Here is a 20,646-nt window from a genome sequence, read left to right as displayed (position 1 = left end):
AAACCAAAAAGTTGTTGTTTAATGACTAAATTGAGGGTATTGGGACAGTTACAGAGTTAGCTTGCTGTTTGCCAACAAAAACAACAGTCATGGGAAAGGGCTTCTTATAATGAAAATGCGTGTTAGTCGACTTTTTTCTTCTCAATATACGGTCATAAATCAAACAAGTTCGTGCTTGTGACAATTTCTTTAATCCAGTCCTGTTTGTACCAATTTATTCTACGATTCTTGCGCTTTGGATATCATTCACAGTCCAAATTTCCTTATACAAAGTCATTGTATAAATAAAGGAAAAAACATGGTTTTCGAATTCACTTGTGACTAGGATCTGCAATTTGCGTTCAAGGACAATGCGTTTAACTCGTAACTCGAATATTTCATGCCCTTCTCGTTATCAATCTCTATTCTAGCAGCAGAATATATCGACTTAATCATTTTCGTTAAATTACTCGAGGAAATACAAAAACGAAATTTGAAACAGAGGGTTTTGAACAGCAGGGCTTCCAAAATTTTTCTGAGCCAGCCGGACATTTTATATCTGATCCGAATTTTAATTCCTAAGACAAAAGTCACAAAAGGCAATTATGGTAATCAGATGGCCATCCCAATGATTGACATCAAATTAAAATCGATATTAAACTTTACTTTGATATGAATTTGATGTTCTGACATAAACTGTTAAAATTGGCATTGCATCATTCAAAGTGTGCACATCAGCGTGCTCATATCTGCATTAGACTCTTTATTTGTGCAAAATGAAGTTGTCTAGAACTTTACTTTCGTTTTTAAAGTCACATTTTTCAAAACCAGATGTTGACTTGACAATGGTAAAACATGTACCATAAACAGATACGTAAAATCCGTGTATGTTACATAGAACTACTGAGCGAAGAAGCTCTTTCTACGTTATTTCTTCAACAAAATACTTGAAATGAATGTTAGATACAGGTATCAATGATACTTTTAGAATTTTTGAAGAAATGTAGGATGCATAATTGAATTTCCCACCTGTGCACATGCGCACACGTGTTCTTGTTCATACAACGTAGTGCTGACGATTTTTCATTTAAAACCTTTTTAAATGATTTATCAAATCATGTTTATAAATGTATTCATTATATATTTTAAATGAATTAGATACAAGCTGCTGAAATGTACGAAAATAATTGTGAATGGACCGATTAATTTATACGATGTCCGGTACTGAAAATAGTTTACCTGCCACCTGAACAGGTAGTTTTCAGCTGTCCAACAACTAATTAGCCTTGATTAAAATTAGAAAGTATTTAAGTAGGGGTTGTTTTGATAGTAATTAATCATCATGTCACTTTTATGACCGGAAATGTATAGCTGTTAAAGGCAAAATGTTGGGTCAAAAAGATCGTGAATTTATATGTTAAAATGACCGAAAAAGCCTTTGAAACTAAAAAGTATATGACCGTTTCATGCTTTGCCCAGCCGGTCTTTTACCGGACATTATACAAATGACCGGCATATATGACAGTTTTGGAAGCCTTGGTTTTGAATGAAACGAAATTATCGATAATTTCCTGTAATGGACATGAGCAAAATCTGAAATTTTTTTTTGTTAAATAAAAAAATCGGGGCGGGAAGATTTCAGAGGGGCGGGCAGGGGATGAAAATCTAGCAATTAATTTTAATTGGCCTTACCAGGATATAAACAGCAAAGGAAAAAATAAAATTAAGCTAAAATAATGATTGCAGGATAATTAATAGATCACAACAGTATCCCCATCTTAAGATATACTATCAAAATTATCTTTCTTATGAACATTATCATGTGTTGTTCTTCAATTATGTATTTCTCATAGAGCAGTCATGTACAAAGGATTGTGCTTTGAAAACCACATACATTTAAAGCTTTACTGGGTAAATAAAATAATCTTTTACCTCTTCTCTGCATATATTTCATATTTTCTGCCATAACAGCTGTCATGTCATCTGAAGTAAGTAGTCCAAATGTATCCACATCATCAAAGGAGCCTCCATCTGAAATATTTGAAGTACAAAAATAAATTAGAGGGTCTCAAAACTTTTGTATTGCTTATCTTGGCATATTTTTGCTAGTGTGACTCTAGCAATATTTAAAGGAAAACACAAATTTCAACAGTATAGAAACTGAGCTGTGACTCATAATGTAACATATAGATAGAATGCTTAAATTTTTACATGGTAAGTTATTAATATTGTGGTCATATTGATTGGGCTATAGAATTATCCTCTTATTCACCTAGGGGCCTTGGTTGCCCAATGGGATAAGTACAGTAGTTCATCTGCAGTGATCACTAGCATGTTATCACTGAGGTCATTAGTATGAACTCCACTGGTAGCAGGAGCCCTAGTATCCCTTCTTAATCAAATAGGATTGTCAGTTTGCCTACTGAAGGTCATTGTACCCTTTGAGTACTACCGATGGCCTTCATGATAATGCCAGTTAAGTGTCCTCAAAGTGGTGTTAAACACCAATTAACAATCAATCTCATTCATCTACTACCTATTATCTTCTAGACAAAATATGACTCCTATTCATTACAATTCATAATTTCTTGATGTCTCTGAACATTATTGAACAAAGAATTTTTTATAATTTTCTCTTTTAACAAATATTCCAATTATTAGTGCCTTACCAATATTAACCGTCAGGTCTAGTGTTTTGACTGGTGGAGACAGAACACGAGAGTTTAATCTGGGTAACACATTACTCTTCTCCATCAACCATTCATGTATATTGTTGCCATCATGTAAGTTCCCCTATAAAATATAAGTTTATTAAAAAAACTAAATAATTAATTATAAAATCATTTATTCTTTTCTTGATTTTTCATGTCAAAAAGACCATTGATTAACTTATCTTTCATAAGGTTAAAAAATATTTGGAATCTTTTTTATACCTTTTATCATTGTTTTTTTTTTATTCTATCAAATATTTTTAATGTTGTTTCTTCTTTACAAAAAAACTGCAACTTTTTGAAGGATTAACAAGTGAAACTGTGAGCTACTGCTCACTGATGATACCCCCACCGCAAGTGGATAATATAAATAGTGTAAAAATATGCAAGTGTTCTGTAAACAGAAAGTTGTCGAGTGATAAATCTGAAAACGCATCACACGGTATAGCTGACTTATATAAATCCTGAAACCAAATTTCAGAAATCCTTGTATTGTAGTTCCTGAGAAAAATGTGACGAAAATTTTCAACTTGGCTATCATGTGTAAAATCATACAAGTGTTTTTCGGTAAACAGGAAGTCGATGAATGATGAATCTGAAAACCCATCACAAGGTATGGCTGACATATATAAATGTTGATACCAAATTACAGAAAGGGTGGATGTGTAGTTCTTGAGAAAAATGTGACGAAAGTTTCATGGGACGGACTGACTGACGGACGGACGGACGGACTGACAGACAGAGGTAAAACAGTATACCCCCTTTTTTTTCAAAGCGGGGGTATAAAAAGTATAAAACAATAAAACTAACCCAAAGTTAATATAAATAAACCTTTGCAACTGCACTCTATACATAACAATGCAATATAAACATTCTTAGTAGCAATTTACTTCAAAAACCTTTCTAATCTACACAAAATATACTTAACATCTTCACAAAATATTCAGTTTAAAAGGACACTGACAAAACCATGTTTCACAAAATGGAATTGATATCTTACATTATAGACAGCTTTCTGTATATCTGGTGTCTGTGCCATGATCTCTGATACAACTCCCTCTTCAAATGTATTCTCTGTTAAATATTTCTCCTTCAGTGGAACACCATTCAATAATACCTGGGGGAAATCCTTTAGTCCTGCTCTTTTTATATAATCTAAAGCTGCCTAAAATAGAATTGAGAATTTCATTAAAAAAATTATTACAAAAGCAAGATTGATTTTCATACATACAGTTTCTTTTGTCATTTTCACTTCTACAGTCATATTTATAATTATGTTAAAAGAATCTTGAAATTTCTGGACCTTCATTCATACTTTTTTTTTTAAATTAAAGGACCAAAAAGCAAAGTTGATGTTCTGTAGAGTACGGCAAACAGTCATTTTATAATTCATTAACATTAGTAGAATGGTAAAAAGTCTGTGGTAGATATTTTTAAACTTAATTCTATATTTTCCCATTAATATTTATAAAAATTTACCTTTCTGCTTGTATCATATTCATCATCAGAACCAAATATCATTTCAAAGTCATGATCTTTATACTTCTTTTGAAACACTTCAACAACTTGTTCTGGTGCAATGGTTCCTGACTTCACTTTTTCATACACCTGCATTTGATTAAAAAAAAAAAAAAGTATAATATTATAAATAATCAATTATTTTAAAGTGCAAAACATCTTTTTATTGGCAATTTCTCTTTATAAGACTGATCTAACTTAACATTAAAGCTGAACCATACAATTTTAAAAGTCAACCACCCTTATCAATATTTTGCACGTTAACCCAATGTACAATTGCTAACAGACAACTGTAAAATGTCTTCTAACTGTCTTCCATTGATACAGGCAACTAAAATGTACTTTTAATGGTAATATCTTTATATACTTTGATCAAATCAATACTATTGCGATTTTACTTACATCAGTGACAAATGACAAAGCCTTCCCATGATTCTCTTCTTGACTAAGTATATCATATGCCCTAGATAGGGCCACACCTGCATCATCATGTCCCGTGACCTTCATATCATCATTGGTTACGAATACAACAGCTACTCTGATTGGTGCACTGTGAACAATGAATGCTTCAGCCATTTTAACAAGCTCTCTACTCTCTTTATCCAATGGATCAACAATGAAAACCTATAAAGCAGAAAATGATATTCTAATTTCTACTTTTATAAAACTATCGTCATGAAAATTGTCCACTTAGGTTATTGTGGTTCATGACAGTACCGGGTACTTGGAGTCTCAGATAATTCTGTTATTACACGACTAAGACCATGGGTAAATTAGAGCTTGACATATGTTAAAGACCATTGTTTATTGTTGAAGACAGAAGATGGATCTCTAGATGTCTTTACTGGTCTTGTTGTATTGTAAGGTTGTTGTCATATGGAAATATATTCCATATCACTTTTATTAATATCCGTTTTGATAAATAAAAATAAACCAAGTTTTTAATTTCTGAGAAAAAATATTAGTAAACCAACTTGTATCATCCTTTTACTTACCAAATGAAATATATTTCTAGCAACATGTCGTAACATCCCTGGAAAAGTAGGTCTCAGTAAATCTTGGACACTGCTTGGCCAGTTACTATACTTCTTATCTTTTTCTAAATCATTTATATACTGTAAAAAGAAATATTAATGTTGTACCAATTTTACTAAAAATAAATTATAAAGTTCTCTGTAAATGCCATGTAAAGAACTTGTAAGCACTGATTGGATACAGATTTCTTTCATTTAGCATTGTAATTTCAACATTCAATCATACATTGCATTTTATACAGATAATTCATACATCATACACTCCGAGTTAAAAAATCAAAGTTTCAGTTTGAAATGTGGTTTGTTTTTCACTGTTAATTTTAAAATAATGACAGTTAACATTCATATTAGCTTAAAAATTCATTACCACAGAATAGAAAGAAAAACTTTCAAAATTAAAAAAAATCTGTTAACAAAGCATTACTTAGTATTTTAAAGGAAAGTCTTTTTACTTACTTGAATGGCAGTATGTCTAATATCTAGTGCAAAATTTTCTGTTTCTCCTGACAAATCTAGCTTCATCAACTGGGATAAATCATTTCCCTGAAGACAACAAGAATTACATACAATTAAAGACTATAGCATAGCATCTAATATCTTTAATGTTATTATCAGGCATAATAAGTACCTTTTGGAAACAAATAAATTTGTCATTTATTGGACATTCCATTGCAGATGTTATCACACAAGAATGCATATTTCAGTCGATTTCAAGAAAAGCACATACATCTCTGAACTAGTTTGTAAAAAATTATAACGGATTTCTATAACTGCATCGCATGAAATTTAATTATAATTTTTTAATTCTTTAATGATAAATTTACACAAATTATTTTTATGTCTATTATGAGTGGACAAATTAATAGTATGTGTTTCATAAGTAGAGTAATCTAAGTTTTATATGTAATGTAAACTGTTAATTACAAAATCAGTAAATCTAATTTTAGGTTATAAATTATTAGAGAAACTCAATACCTTGAAACCTAAAGAAAATAATCCTTGCATCAGTTTGGCCTCTGATCTCATTACATCTAAGAATGTAAACATATCATATACATCTATATCTATTGGTAGACCATTAACATACAGGGCAGCATCTCCTGGGGATATACCATGGTAATTCTCAAAATACTGAAAAACAAACAAAAAAACTCACAGCTTATACATAATATTTCTACTGAGGTTCCCTTTGAATCAAAGGTATTAAACAACATATCATAGGGAATGCAAATCTAACTTGTCCCATATTTAAGAAAAAATTCATGGGGGACTTGAATTTATTCTGATTTTACTACAGGTTGGCCTTTATGCTAAATACTGTAAACCAACTTATTTTCGCGAGCGATTTATTTTCGCGAGTAGAAAAATAACGCGAATATAAATCGTTGTGAATATGTCAATCTTTGATCTTTCTTTAATAAACTTCATCAAATAAATCAGATAATCGCGAAATTAAATAGCCGTGAAGTGGTCGAGAAAGGGTAAAACGCTAAAATTTAGTATCCGCGAAAATAAGTTGGTTTACAGTAGTTTACCTTGAGCATAGCCTGGTGTAGTCGCAAAATTTAGGAGAGTTAAATGGCATTGCTCTCTAAAGAAAACATGAGATCTGCAAAAATCAGCTAACCTTGCATTTAACTGTCTTTGTTTTTAATAAATTATACCTGTTGGTTTTTCTCAATTTCTTTTTTCATTTCTTTCTTCACTGGCACTTTAACCAAAGTCCTGAAAAACAATCCATGCTAGTATTAAGTGTAAGGATAGCATAATTTACAAAATTTAAGAAATCTGTACAATAAATATAAACATATATTCACTGATGGGCCATTGCTATTTATGCTATGTATATATAAGACTCTGCAAATTTCACCCTCAATCAATATAAATTATGATTTTTAAGTTAAAATTTGAATGAAGCTGTCTATACATGAAAAGCATTACTACTAATATATTTTATCCCTATTTTGTGCATTTTTCCTTTGATTTTTTTTGTTGGAAGTTTTCACATCATACTTCTTACTTGAGATGGAAAATTATCGCTAGAAACTAAGAATGCATGTGGCTTTGCTTATGAAATTGACAATGTCATCATAGGTAAAATAGCGATAAACAGATTATTATTGGTCATCTCAGCTCGATTGCTTTTCTGGCTTTCGCCGTACCCGTCTCAAGCTAGAAAATCAATCTCATTGAGATGATCAACGATAATCTATAATTACATGAAGAATGAGAGCACCGAATACACAATTTAACATTCTGTTAATCCATTTAATATTTTTAACCTTTAAATGTATCTATTATTCATAAAAATAAGTTATCATATATAGGACTGAAAATTTCTAGACATAACTGATAATATTTTGTATATCATTGCATGTAGAATCATTTTCAGACAAATAGCAAACAAATCTTAATACTTTCAGTTATAACAATACCAATCAGATATACCTGGCAACAGAAGGAAAGTTTTGACTGATATCTTGTAATTTTTTCAGAGCTTCTGGACCTTCAGATAACAATACAGTTTGTGCAGCTTGCAAGCTCAAATCTGTTAATAAAAAGTAAACATTTGTTACAAATTGCATAAACAGTATAATTTATATTAAGGATGTACTTAGGTGAGGTTAGGTGAAAATTAATAAATTAAGAAGTGAAAATTTATACTATAACCTGGTAGAGCATCAATTGAGAATACAAATAAGCTAAAAATATTGATAGGTCATGGACCTCCTTTTCGAGATAATTGATATTTAAAATATGGCGGGAAAAGGCTGACTCGGACTTTACCTTATATTTGCATTGGTATTATTGGGACTCAAAAGAAAAGAAAGAAAATCAAGAATCTTCAAAATATTTTGGTAAATGACCTTTCATTAGCTATTAAATCTTATATGAAAAAATAAATGGGTGTTATTGGGCAAAATATTTAACATTGTATTGTATGGAAAAACTCCAAGGAGTCCGAATATTTGACACAAATTCCAAAACCTCACCTAAGTACATCCTTAATACCAATTTCATCTAGAGCTGCAAATTCAACCCATTTAAATAGATATCAAAATGTATCTAAAGAATATACAGATCATTGGGTTTACTGCACAATGATATCATAAAATCAGCTACTGCAAGCTTCAATGTGTCAAATTATTTAAAAGGGAAAATAACTATAAAACAAGTATGTGTCCATAGTACATAGATGCCCCACTCGCACTATCAATTTCAATGTTCAATGGACCGTGAAATTGGGTAAAAAATCTAATTTGGCATTAAAATTAGTAAGATCATACCATAGGGAAAATGTTACTAAGTTTCAAGTTGATTCAACTTCAATTTCATCAAAAACTACCTTGACCAAAAAATTTAACCTGAAACTCACACTTTCATTTTCTATGTTCAGTCAGAGACATATATACACAGAGATTGGCAACTGTAACAGTGGTCAACGAAATCTAATCCACGTCACGCATCACACGAGACTTTAACAAGATCGCCATTTTGATTCTATCACGACAAGTACACTACCACGCTTCGATTTTTATTACACATCAAGCATTTCAAAACAGCATAATGTAAGTATATATTTCAATTTCTAGTATGAATTACCTTGTTTTATTCAGTTTGCAGTAGTTATTATTTAAAATATTGAGACGATTAACGTTTTATTGCAGTATTTAATAAGGGTAAAAACTAGGCCGATATGCACGTTATGAAAATTTTTAGCACGGTCGTAATTTTTATCAAAACATTTTCATTTGAAAAGGAATAAAACAAATTGTGAGATGAATTACTTTCCCCAGACATACTGAATTTGCATATACAGGTTGTTTTTATCATATTTTCACCCACTTTGATGCAATTTACAATTAAAAATCAGTATTATAGCTGACGGCCATGTTAATTTTCTTTAATATCAAGACAGACCCCTGTCCATGGCTACAGTTTAAAACTTTTCCATCTTCAGAGAATAATTGTTCCCAGCACATTATTTTTTTTCCTATGACATACTGAATTTGCATATAGAGGTTGTTTTTATCATATTTTCACCCACTTTGATGCAATTTACAATTAAAAATCAGTATTATAGCTGACGGCCATGTTAATTTTCTTTAATATCAAGACAGACCCCTGTCCATGGATACAGTTTAAAACTTTTCCATCTTCAGAGAATAATTGTTCCCAGCACATTATTTTTTTTCCTATGACATACTGAATTTGCATATAGAGGTTGTTTTTATCATATTTTCACCCACTTTGATGCAATTTACAATTAAAAATCAGTATTATAGCAATCGGCCATGGTGTTTTGCTTCAATATCAAGACAGACCCCTGTTCGTTTACAGTTTATAAACTTTTCCATCTTCAGAGAATTATTGTACCCAGCACATGCATTACTTTCCTATGACATACTTGATTTGTGCATAGAAGTTGGGTTTTTTTTTCATTATTTCCACCACTTTGATGACATTTACAATTTATATAGATTTACATTCAGTATCTGACAGCTTTCTTTTTTTTAACAGGGTCCTGCATGCTATAAAAGAACAAAGATGTTGATCAAATTTACCTGCATCAGTGCAGCATACAAGAGATATAATATCATACATGGGCTGAATGTAGGACTCCCAAGTCTTTCTGATTGAAAATAAGACTCCCTGGCAAACAGAAACAACTAGTGATGACTTTTTCCAAAAGTGACAGCACAGTCATGTAGTGGAATGATTACTACTATCAATGTGATACTTAAAACTAACAATGGTTATGTAATAGAGAGAAAAGTACATGTGCTTATCCTGACTGTAAAATGGATAAAAAAGCAAATAAATATCTTGTGTTCAACTTCATTAGTCTTATTTATGTTTACAAAGTTTACATAGTTTTTACAAGAAACCATACATGTAGATGTATAACAATATGATGATGTAGTATGATTGCTAATGAGACAAGGATTTACATGTATGACTATCATTAGAAGGCCACTCTATTCACAAATTCCTTCCTCTCCATGGAAAGTAACATATGTAATTGTTTACATAAAATGACAAAATGTGTAGGAAAAAGGCAAGAAATGTTCACTCTGCTACTGTTACACTAGTCGCTTACATTGGTCACCATCTATGTTTGTTTAAGTCCTTTAAAAAATTGTCAATGGTGCTTATTTATTTTTATCTGTTGTGTTGTTTAAGTTTACATGTCCTCATTCTGTGATCACTATTTCACCTCTCCTGTTTTGAAAAAATGTTTATGGTAATATTTTCTGCAATAAGTTGAAAAGGCACAGATGCTATGACTAAACAGAAATGTGAGGTATATATGTCAATGAGACAACAACCCAATGACAACAATATTCTTTGCACATTTATGAATGTTTAAGAATTCTTGTGAAGGTCAAAAGCACATAACGTGTACTTATATTATATCCATGACCTGGTACATGTATGTACCTATTGATGCATTCCGTCCTAACTGACACAAGTTGTGGGAAGAGACCAAGCAGTTGATATGCTTATAAAAATCTGATATTAATATGAATTCCTGTATAACAAATTCCGGGAATGAGACTTTTTTATTTAAAACAGATGAGATATTTGTGGTAAAGGTTTAAACAGAAGCAGGAGATGTCAAGGGGCAAATCAAAAAGTACAAGGTCGTGTAACACAGAGGAAAAAAATAACAAATGAAATGAAAATAACTGCACAGAAAATTACCTTGAACAACATAAACCCACAAAAGATCAGATAAAACTTGTGCACAATTTTAAATCTTTCTAATTTCAAACTCAAGTTTCACTGTGTATATATGTCTCTGGAAAGAGTAAAGATAAGAATGTTGAAATACTCCAGTGGTTTATGAAATAAAACATTAAAATTCTACAGTTGAGCAGGAACATATTAACGTTAAATAATGTTCCCAGAGTTGAGCAGAGCATTTTACTGTACTTATGAAACTTATTGTTTTTAATCAAAGTCTGTGATATTAAGTCTTTAAAAAAATACAAATAATGACGGATTCATATTCAATATTTCATGGCAGCAAAAAATAGTGATTTCGACAACACTATAATGTACGTTCATTGAGGAAATTTACGCAAATGTTATAATTTGTTAATAATTTTATTTTAGGTCAATCGACAATTAAACATTATAATTTAATTAAAACAGATATAAATTCAGTTTCTCACGAGACAAAATTCGGCCACAAAATTCTACTGGCTACATATTTTTATATATATGACCAGAGACATATAATGTCTCTGATATGACAAAGTTGCCTCATTTCTTTTTTTTTACATGTTAAAAGACTCTTTTTGTTTTCCTGATTGAATATACACTATAGTATTGCCGAGTGTTTCTGTTAAAATAAAGTTCTGGTCATGGTTAAAATAATATGTCAGAATTTGTTAATTTAAAAAAAAAACAATTGCCAAGTAATAATCCATTTAGAATTCACCTCCGGTAATATTCAGGTGATCGGAGGGCAATAAATTGCGTAATCGCACACCTGTGAATCAAGTCACAACTCTATTAAGGACCTAATTACAGGAAAATCGGACACACACAATTTCACTGTGTAATTAAACAAACTATTGCAAAGATATATGCCGTACCGATAATTTTCTTGTAATAACAATTGAGCATTACCAGATTTGAAATTTTAATTATGAAATGCATATCATATAACAATATTTTTCTCAATAAATGCTTAAAGATAAATATAACATTCAAGTATTTTTATTAGAAAAGAAATTATAATATGATCTGATATAATTTTCCCATTGCTTCTCTTGATTATCTATCGAGGTTATTCATCCCCGACTTGATTGCATGTTCTAAATTTTATCGACGAGAATCTCATTCTGGGCCGCGATCTTTAACGGGATTTCACGGAGTTGCCAATCTCTGTGTATATATGTCTCTGGTTCAGTGGACAGTGAAATTGGGGTCAAAAGTCTAATTTGGCTATAAAATAAGAAAGATGATATCATAAGGAACATGTGTACTAAGATTGAAGTTGATTGGACTTCAGCTTCATCAAAAACTACCTTGACCAAAAACTTTAATCTGAAGCAAGACAGACAGACAACCAAAGGGAGGCACAGACCAGAAAACATTATGCCCCTTTACTATCGTACGTGGGGCATAAAAATTAGATTTCTGAAATGTTATAAATCTGAATGTAGTTAAAAGAAGATTTTTTAGTCATACCTTGTAACTGCCATACTTTCAATGCTGTCAGTTCTGTAGAAGATTCTCTAAGATGTTTTCTAAATTGTTTCAAATCATCCTGTTGTTCTGGGTACAAATCTCTAAAATTATATAAATAAAATAGGCACTTTTAAATCTGTCAGTAAGCTAGCATTCTTTGATACAGAGTTATGATTATTGAAATATTGTACATATATTTTTTTTCATATTTTTTCTTTTATTTCTTATATAATATTACAGATTTAAGAGCTTTTGAATGATAAATCTTATTTAGGTTCACTTTTGTTCATCCACTGCTAACTAACAATACTTTTATTTCTGATTAAACTTACTTGAGTTTTGAGAAAATAAATCCTTGAATTTCATCTTCTCCTTCTATCACTTCATCTTCCTCTTTTGTTCCATCACCTGGTTTGCAATAGATAAAACCATATGTATATATTAACAATCTTAAGATTCAGATTTTTTTTCAAACAGAACCAATGCAAAATGCAATCGGCTTTTAAAATATTTTTTTTTATTAAAATCAATGCAAATTGCATAATAATACATATTTCATATACTAAACGTATCTCTACAGTTCAATAAAAGTTACTGTCTTGCAGTCATAAATTCACAAATTTAAATTAACTTCTTTCTAAGGACTAACAGAATAAAAATAATCTTGTTTGAATTCTTTTAAAATTAAAGAATAAATATTTATAAATAACACACAAATATTTGTTTATAAGCATTGCTCTGGCAAGAAATATACCTTCAATCTTTGTATCATCTTTAGCTTTATATTCCTGACTTTTGATTGCAAGTTCTACCCCATAACCTGATAATCTGGTCTTCTGTTCAGAAGGATTCTGTAACGAAAGAAATCAATTTCATCAATTTTATTTATCTTACAGCTAATTTACTAGTGCATGTAGAGCAAGACTTTGGTTAGCTTGCTTGCTTTGTTTGTATATTGTACAATAGTAATTTAGATAACGTTCAATCTAATTTAACTAAAATATTTACAGGTTAAAGTATGCCTATATTTATTTTTTGAAGATGTCAATTTTAAGTACAAAGCTTTGGGAAAGGTTTTATACTAACAAAAGCAGGCAAGCCAACCAAATTTCTACTCTACAAGCTTTAGGAAATTAGCTGTAATACCGGAATATAGAGCGTTTTTTCTTTGAAACAACATTTTGTGATCAGCAAAACACCACAAAAATAAGTTTGTTTCTCGGTGAGTTCAGTATGAATGATTGAAAATTTTCAACAGATAAGTCATTTTGATTTCAATATCATTTGTATCTATCTTTCAATCTTCCATTTGCTGAATACATAACCATGAGAATAAAGAATTACTGTTCACTTTATAATAAAATAACAAAAAATCTTTTATGTGAAGTGTTTTGGAATTGGAAACAAGAATTTCATAATATCTGACCAAACATGCACTTTTAATAGAATACAGAGACATTAAGAGGCTGCTGAGTAAAAATTGTCAACAAGTTCCTACCTTAACAAAGTGTCGCAGTAAATAAGTAACTTCATGACTCATGGCCAAGTTTCTAAGTTCCACATGGAAGTCCCTAAATTTTGGCTTTCCAAGTTCTCCATACAAAACAGCCACTACAGGTATATCAGAATCATCTGATCCTGGGTAAACATGATCAAACTTGTATATAGCTGTCTTTTTCCTGAAAATTAAAGAGTGCAAAAGTTAAATACTTGTATTTATTTTAAGTACACTTACTTTTCAATACAAAACAGCAATACTGTAAACTACTGACTGTCCAAACAAAATTAATAAAAGAAAGGAATAAATAGCTGGCATTTGTTGAAAGTATGTAGTATTGCTATTCATGCTATTATTTTGTTGCTTTTTGGCAAAACTGATACAAATGAATTAAGGGCTTTTTCTGGTTTGCTATTAATGTGTTTACATTTACCCCATACATGTATCTCCTCTACTTCACATACATATTTTTCTCTTTACAATAGTTACTTAATAATCCATGCAAAGTAAAGAACTAGTCTTTAATATCTGAAGCCACAAATATGTCAACAATCTAGAAATAAAGTTCAACTTGTTACTAGTATAAAACAAAAATCACCTTTTCTTGGCTTCTTCCAGGTTTTTTTCTATTTTTTTTGGACTGCAGACCTGAAGTCCATTCAAGCTCACAAATACATCACAGTTTTTCTTTTCAGGGGGAGGCTCATGCAGCGCCATCTACAATGGATATTTCTGACTATGTAAAAATCTAGTCAAAATCATTGCAACATATATCTGACAGCTTCTATATGATAAAATTGAAAATTGAAAATATAACCTATAAGAGAATTCATAAATTCGTCTTATTTCACTTTCGGCACCTTCAACATCTATGGTTCATCTATTACATTTTATTTGAAAACAACATCTTTAAAAAAATTTATGATTTATACAGGCAAACTTTTAGATTAGTTTTCTTAACAAAACAGAATTTAAATTTAAAAATCCTGACGCACATCATAAGCAAATAGATCCTACCTGATTAAAACTTTCGATAGCAGGAGAATATATTCTTAGAGACATTGACAACTTGAGTAAGCTCATCTGTAACTTAGATAGTGACTTCTCTGCATACTGAAGTATCATGGAATAGTAGGGTAGATCTTTTACTGTAAAATAATTAATCAGTTTATCGACCGGCATATGTTCAAATTTCAGTTTAAGTAAATTGAAATAAATCAATAATGAATTGATGAAGAACCAACCTGCACTTCCCTTTTACAGCTTATTTCCAGGTAAACTTTGAGCACAATACAATAACATTTAAGATCCAATGTTTGTTAAATGAAAAATAAATTTCACAAAATATATTATACAGTCTTCAATATTTCCTGGTACACAACACAAATTATCTATACCATTACATGGCAGTGGTGTATAATGAAATTAAATCTGCAATGGTTTTCAAAAAAGATATAAACCTTGTTCATAAAAAAACTTTTAACATTTAACTCAATGAATTTTCATGTTTTCATAGAGACTAAATTCAGTACATTCTTACCACTTTCCATTTCCTCTGGTTTGAGTAGTGAAACGTCACTAATATATCTCCAAAAATATTCAATATTTTCTTTTGCAAGGTATTCACTGTAATAGAAGATTATTTACTTGCAACATTATGACATTGATATTAGATGTTGTTATCTGGAAGCTTGGGATACTGTAATCTAATTTTTTTTTTAAAGTTTCACCCATTTCAACCGCTTTTTGGACAATTTATTTTCTAAATTATCTTACTTAGTTGAAGTTTTCATTTAAAAGAAGATCCTAGTCTGACATATTCACGAAATCTTTTTCACGTTATGTTTCTACTCACAAAAGTATTGAAAATAAACTGCCCTCAAAATTAGTTTTTTTTTTACTGTTTATCTCATATTCTAAAACATTAGTTGTTAACCTTTTTCAATTTCAATGTCTGCTTGAGTTGACTCTTAATTTTGTCTTTTATATCAGTTTCTCTATTGAGATTTTGAACAGTATCTGAGGTGTTACAGTATTTCAAAGTAAATAAATTATATGTTTGCCTTGAGGAAGATTGAATGTCTAAAGTTATCACAGCATTATTATTACATTTATACCTATTCTTAAACCAGCATTTAGATAATTAAAAATAAGGTAAACAGTTCATCCTTGAAGACATTCATGCAACAATCAGAAACAGAATTATTAGTTGGATTTTTACATATATCCATATAGTTGTAAGCTGACGATTTTTTTCTCAAGAACATTCTTGTGAACGATCATTTAGGCCACGTTTTTTTAATTTGTTGGTTTACGGATTTTCCCCATGAAAAAGTCAGGTTAGTCGGTCGGGGAAAAAAAGAGAAAAAAAATCATCTTTGAAGACAGAAAAATATGCAAAATTAATATATATTTCACCTTTCTTACAATATGATTGTTATGTTATTTTATCATCATTTCTTAAATGTTAGTTTGATGAAATATTATTGCTCAGCTGTTATAAACATCGCATGACATTGTCTAATAATTTACAGTAAAAAAAGGGGGGTGCATGGACAAAGACGAAATTAAATCGTCATTTCAGAAACAAGAAAAATAGATTCCCGTATCTCTTAATCAATTCCAGAAATCTTGGTGAATAATGATCTTCAAGCACGAAAACTAATAAAGACAAACTGTAAAACCGTTGTACGAAAATAAGTTTCAACACACACATGTGTCAAAAACCTAATAGACTGGTCCACTAGAAAACAAGATGATTATCGGGTTAATCTGTTGTTTCGCATTCCCGTTTTTTATCCAAATGGACGATAATTTTTATATTATCTATGAAACAAGAAAATTCCAAATGATTTGTTAATATTCAGTACTTCAACTTGATGCCTTCACCCTGTCCACATTTGGACAAGTCTATTTCTATGAGATGATGCATCTTACGGACTGATGACAAATAAGGGAAACAAACTTATTGCGTAATTGGTTTTAAACACTTAAGACATTCCAAGGTCAGTTATAAAACTTATAAAACTTATTTATAGTCTTCACCAGTTCATTGCCACATTATACTTGAATTGTTCTTTTCTGGGCAGTAAGAGTTCTCCTTCGTTACATATATATATACAATGTAGGCAACTGACTCTCCTCATAAAAAAATTTAATAAAAATACATTTGTATTTGTATTTTTATCTGTATTTTATTTTTTTCATTTACATGTTGTGCTGTTAAATCAATCATCCTTAATCAGAACGATAGTTGTATGTGTGAGTGTATGCGAGTGGGAGAGAAAGGCTTTTTATTTTTACTTTATGTGATTACATGCTTGTTATGAGCCCTATGATTAGGAAATAAAATATCTTATCTAATCTTATTTAGTTATAATTGATTTGTCTATTTTTAGAAACGTAAACTGGAAGTCTTATTTTTTCACAACAGAAGGTGTTATCAATTTAGGGTTTTCAATTTAGTTAGTGATTAATGCATTTCATATCATTAAAAAAATATTTTAATTATTTTTCAGGGATAATGCATTTGTTAGGGTCGGCAGTAATAAAATGCATGAAAAGTCAATTTTATTTTTATTCTGAAAATCAGCAAAATCGGGTTGGCGGATCTGTAAACCAACAAATTAAAAAATCCAGGCCTTTAGCTTATTTTCAATATATTTATGATCCACAATGAAATACAGTCTGTTCAAATTTTACACTACTTTATTATTCCTAGTGTGATTTATATATGTTGACAAATAGTGAAGACACTATTTAACGTTTGTTTCAGGTTTCAGATTTTTTATTATTTTGCGCTCTTACATCACTGAAAAAAATCAATGGTCGAAATGAAGATCTGGTGAAGAATAATTAGTACTGTTAAGCTTTTATTTTATTGCTAAACGTCCAGTGGCAAATATTTCATGCATATTCAGGACGAGTGCTCAATAGATGGACAATAAACATCTGCAAACAACATGAACAATAGGTGATTTAAACTGTGTAAATGAGTGGACCATATCAAATGAAACTCAGTTGTTTGTTTATTTTGCTATCTTCTGCTGACAGGAAAAAACTACACATCAAAATTCAGGTAAGTTTTTAAAGTTTCTAAAAGGTATACTACATATAAATTTTATATATATCTAGTTGCTGCCATGTCTTAAACCTTTGTCTGTACTCAGGGTTAATTTTGAGGTGTGAACACGACCAATATTTTTCAATTCTTTATGATGAATCTTAAAATTATATATAATATACCTAGCTTCTAACAATAAAGGTGTTGAACCCCATTTAGCATCAAGTGACACAGATACAGATTTGGGTTTTCCCTGTACTGTAGACGTAAGACAAAATAATAACAATCCAATGGTCAACATCTTCACCATCTGAAAATAGGAACAAGATAAAATTATATACATGTACATGTAGTGTCTGTTTCTGGTTCACCAACATATATAGTCAACAATGTGCTGATAGAACGTCATAGATGCAGATGATGCATACATAGGGCTATTCAACTTTTGGAGAAAAAAAATTAGCACTACAAAATGATTACTCTAATGAGGGATTGTTATTCATTTGGGTAATAGTTCCTCATTTGGCAGGTTGTCCCCAACCTGATAAAGATAAACATTCATGGTATCAGGTCCATTTGAGCCCAATATACTTTTGCACCCTACACGTTTGCATCTCACATGTTCGCCCCTGAAGTCCATTCACACCCTTCACGTTCCTGCCCATTTATTAGATATTTATTCAAAAGTATATACCAACTAATTTCATTTCCTTGAATAAAATTTGGGAAATTAGCATATTTTTTTTTTTATTAATTTGGTAATTAATTATTAAATGCTATTATGTATGATTACTGCTAATTTATATATATGTACACAGCCTAATTTTGTGTTATTTTTCAGTGTAAAAAATCATTGACTGATTGTTGTTGAGTCTTTTAATTTGCTTTGATGTAAATAACTGCATATATTTAGGTTGGTATGACTAAAACTCAAAGATTTTAAATAAAAAAAACATGAAATATAATTGTTGTGAGTCATGTGTGTTTGGACAAGTATGACAATATGATGGCTAAATACATGTATCTATAACAATATACACTTTCCAAAACTCATTTAAAAATTATTATACACAAAACCAATAAAAATATTGGCTCTATCATTATTTTTTTTAACAAAAAAGATATAGAGATACAATGTACGATTTTTATTCATAGCATATGATAGTTAAAATAAAATGTGGGCATGAGCGTGTAGGGTGCGAACAGACTATGGGTGTGAACTTAAAAGGGGGGAACATGAATGGCGCAAACATGATTGGCCGTGAACAGACCTGGATTCAACATTCACTGATTCAGTATAAACGTATTTACACTTTTGGTATTTAGCTGTATCTTGCCTCCAAATGACCTTACATCACCTCCAAATAACCTTTTGACGTCAAGCAACAATCACTTTTTAGTTGTGACGTCATATGTTTTGAATTATGAAGTCAAAGTTTACGGGAACCTGTGTGATGTTATGTAATGGCGGACAAATTTGCATACAAGTGTAAATACGTCTATTATATTATTTAAATATTTCAATATTTGTGTGAACTTCATCCTCTTTCACAGGTAACACCTGCCACATATTATCTTGTGCTGTATTTAATTATATAAATATCTGAACGTTTTATATTTAAGTGTTGGGTTCCAGCAGATGGAACCATGACAGTGTATTGACAATACACGTAACCATTGTGTATCATCGCCACCGGAAATTGGGTACTAACGAAGCGGAGAGAAGCAGAAAAAAAAATAAACAAGTTAAGAATTCATTCAGTTTAAAGCATTTCCACTCATTTGATGAGAGTGTCGCTTAAGAACTGATTGTCTGATATATAACTCTTTTAATTATTAGGCCGATAAGTACAAAATAAATACAAGATTTTGTGTAATACTCCAAAACTTGCCACTTAGTACCGGAAAATTTCGAGGTCTATCGTCCTCTGTAGCCCCATTCTCAAGATATTGAACTGTTTTTCATTATTTTTCCAGGCACGATTTTAGATTATCATAGTGTGGCATCATATTTACTGAAATTTGTTGTCAAAAAGATGCATTTTAAAGAATATAGACCACAAAAAATAAAGTCTAGGGTACGGCAACTTGCTCGTGTTGAAAAATTTACTGTATGGCAACTTGTTTTCAACTGTATGGCAACTTGCTAATTTTAGAATAGTTATTTACCGCGTCCTTTCAAAGAAAATAGAGTATTCAGTTCAAATATCTCAGGTGGGGGGTCCTTTTTATATTAAACTGTTTTTGTCCTTTTCAAGGTTGAAATTTTTTAAAACTGTTATTCACAGTGTGGGAACGGAACTGTACGGTTTTCTAATATTTTGGTCATTCGGGAGACTGTCAAGCGGTGCTCCGACATTCGAAAAATAACAAGTTGCTTGATGGAAACTTTGACGAACTCTTATGTTCCTATATAATGTTTCTGCTTCAAGTTTTGATAGCTAAAACATTCTTTATGTAAATATGAACCAATAAAATAATAAGAAAGATATATGCATCAAAACGTTTTCCTTAGAATGGTGGAGCTCCGTGTAAAACGATAAAAATTGTCACACAACAGCGATCAAAAATGTCAAATAAACATCGAAAAATCATTGTTTGCTACCTGGATTTTCACATGTACCTTTTCTGATATATAGT

At 30.7% G+C, this 20,646-nt stretch overlaps 1 protein-coding gene and 1 long non-coding RNA gene across 2 annotated transcripts in view; one reads left to right on the top strand and one right to left on the bottom strand.

The window, feature by feature from the left end:
- Window positions 1-20,646, bottom strand: part of LOC134711592 (UDP-glucose:glycoprotein glucosyltransferase 1-like) — a 53,779-nt gene that overhangs the window by 26,183 nt on the left and 6,950 nt on the right. The window contains exons 2-19 of the mRNA XM_063572280.1: window positions 18,189-18,316; window positions 15,484-15,569; window positions 14,961-15,091; window positions 14,542-14,660; window positions 13,944-14,124; window positions 13,200-13,296; window positions 12,778-12,853; window positions 12,446-12,546; window positions 7,691-7,790; window positions 6,907-6,967; window positions 6,218-6,373; window positions 5,699-5,785; window positions 5,204-5,323; window positions 4,611-4,832; window positions 4,170-4,298; window positions 3,691-3,855; window positions 2,649-2,772; window positions 1,912-2,010 (exon numbers count right to left, since the gene is read on the bottom strand). Coding sequence (XP_063428350.1) covers window positions 1,912-2,010; window positions 2,649-2,772; window positions 3,691-3,855; window positions 4,170-4,298; window positions 4,611-4,832; window positions 5,204-5,323; window positions 5,699-5,785; window positions 6,218-6,373; window positions 6,907-6,967; window positions 7,691-7,790; window positions 12,446-12,546; window positions 12,778-12,853; window positions 13,200-13,296; window positions 13,944-14,124; window positions 14,542-14,660; window positions 14,961-15,091; window positions 15,484-15,569; window positions 18,189-18,316 — 2,182 coding nt within the window. The remainder of the gene's footprint in view (window positions 1-1,911; window positions 2,011-2,648; window positions 2,773-3,690; window positions 3,856-4,169; window positions 4,299-4,610; window positions 4,833-5,203; window positions 5,324-5,698; window positions 5,786-6,217; window positions 6,374-6,906; window positions 6,968-7,690; window positions 7,791-12,445; window positions 12,547-12,777; window positions 12,854-13,199; window positions 13,297-13,943; window positions 14,125-14,541; window positions 14,661-14,960; window positions 15,092-15,483; window positions 15,570-18,188; window positions 18,317-20,646) is intronic.
- On the top strand, window positions 8,719-10,079 carry LOC134711593 (uncharacterized). Its single transcript, XR_010106199.1, has 2 exons — window positions 8,719-8,811; window positions 9,764-10,079. It is a non-coding gene; the product is annotated as an uncharacterized LOC134711593 (long non-coding RNA).

The sequence above is a fragment of the Mytilus trossulus genome, chromosome 3 (assembly GCF_036588685.1).
Source record: "Mytilus trossulus isolate FHL-02 chromosome 3, PNRI_Mtr1.1.1.hap1, whole genome shotgun sequence".
NCBI classification, from domain to species: Eukaryota; Metazoa; Mollusca; class Bivalvia; order Mytilida; family Mytilidae; genus Mytilus; species Mytilus trossulus.
This window is presented reverse-complemented; position numbering and strand designations above follow the sequence as displayed.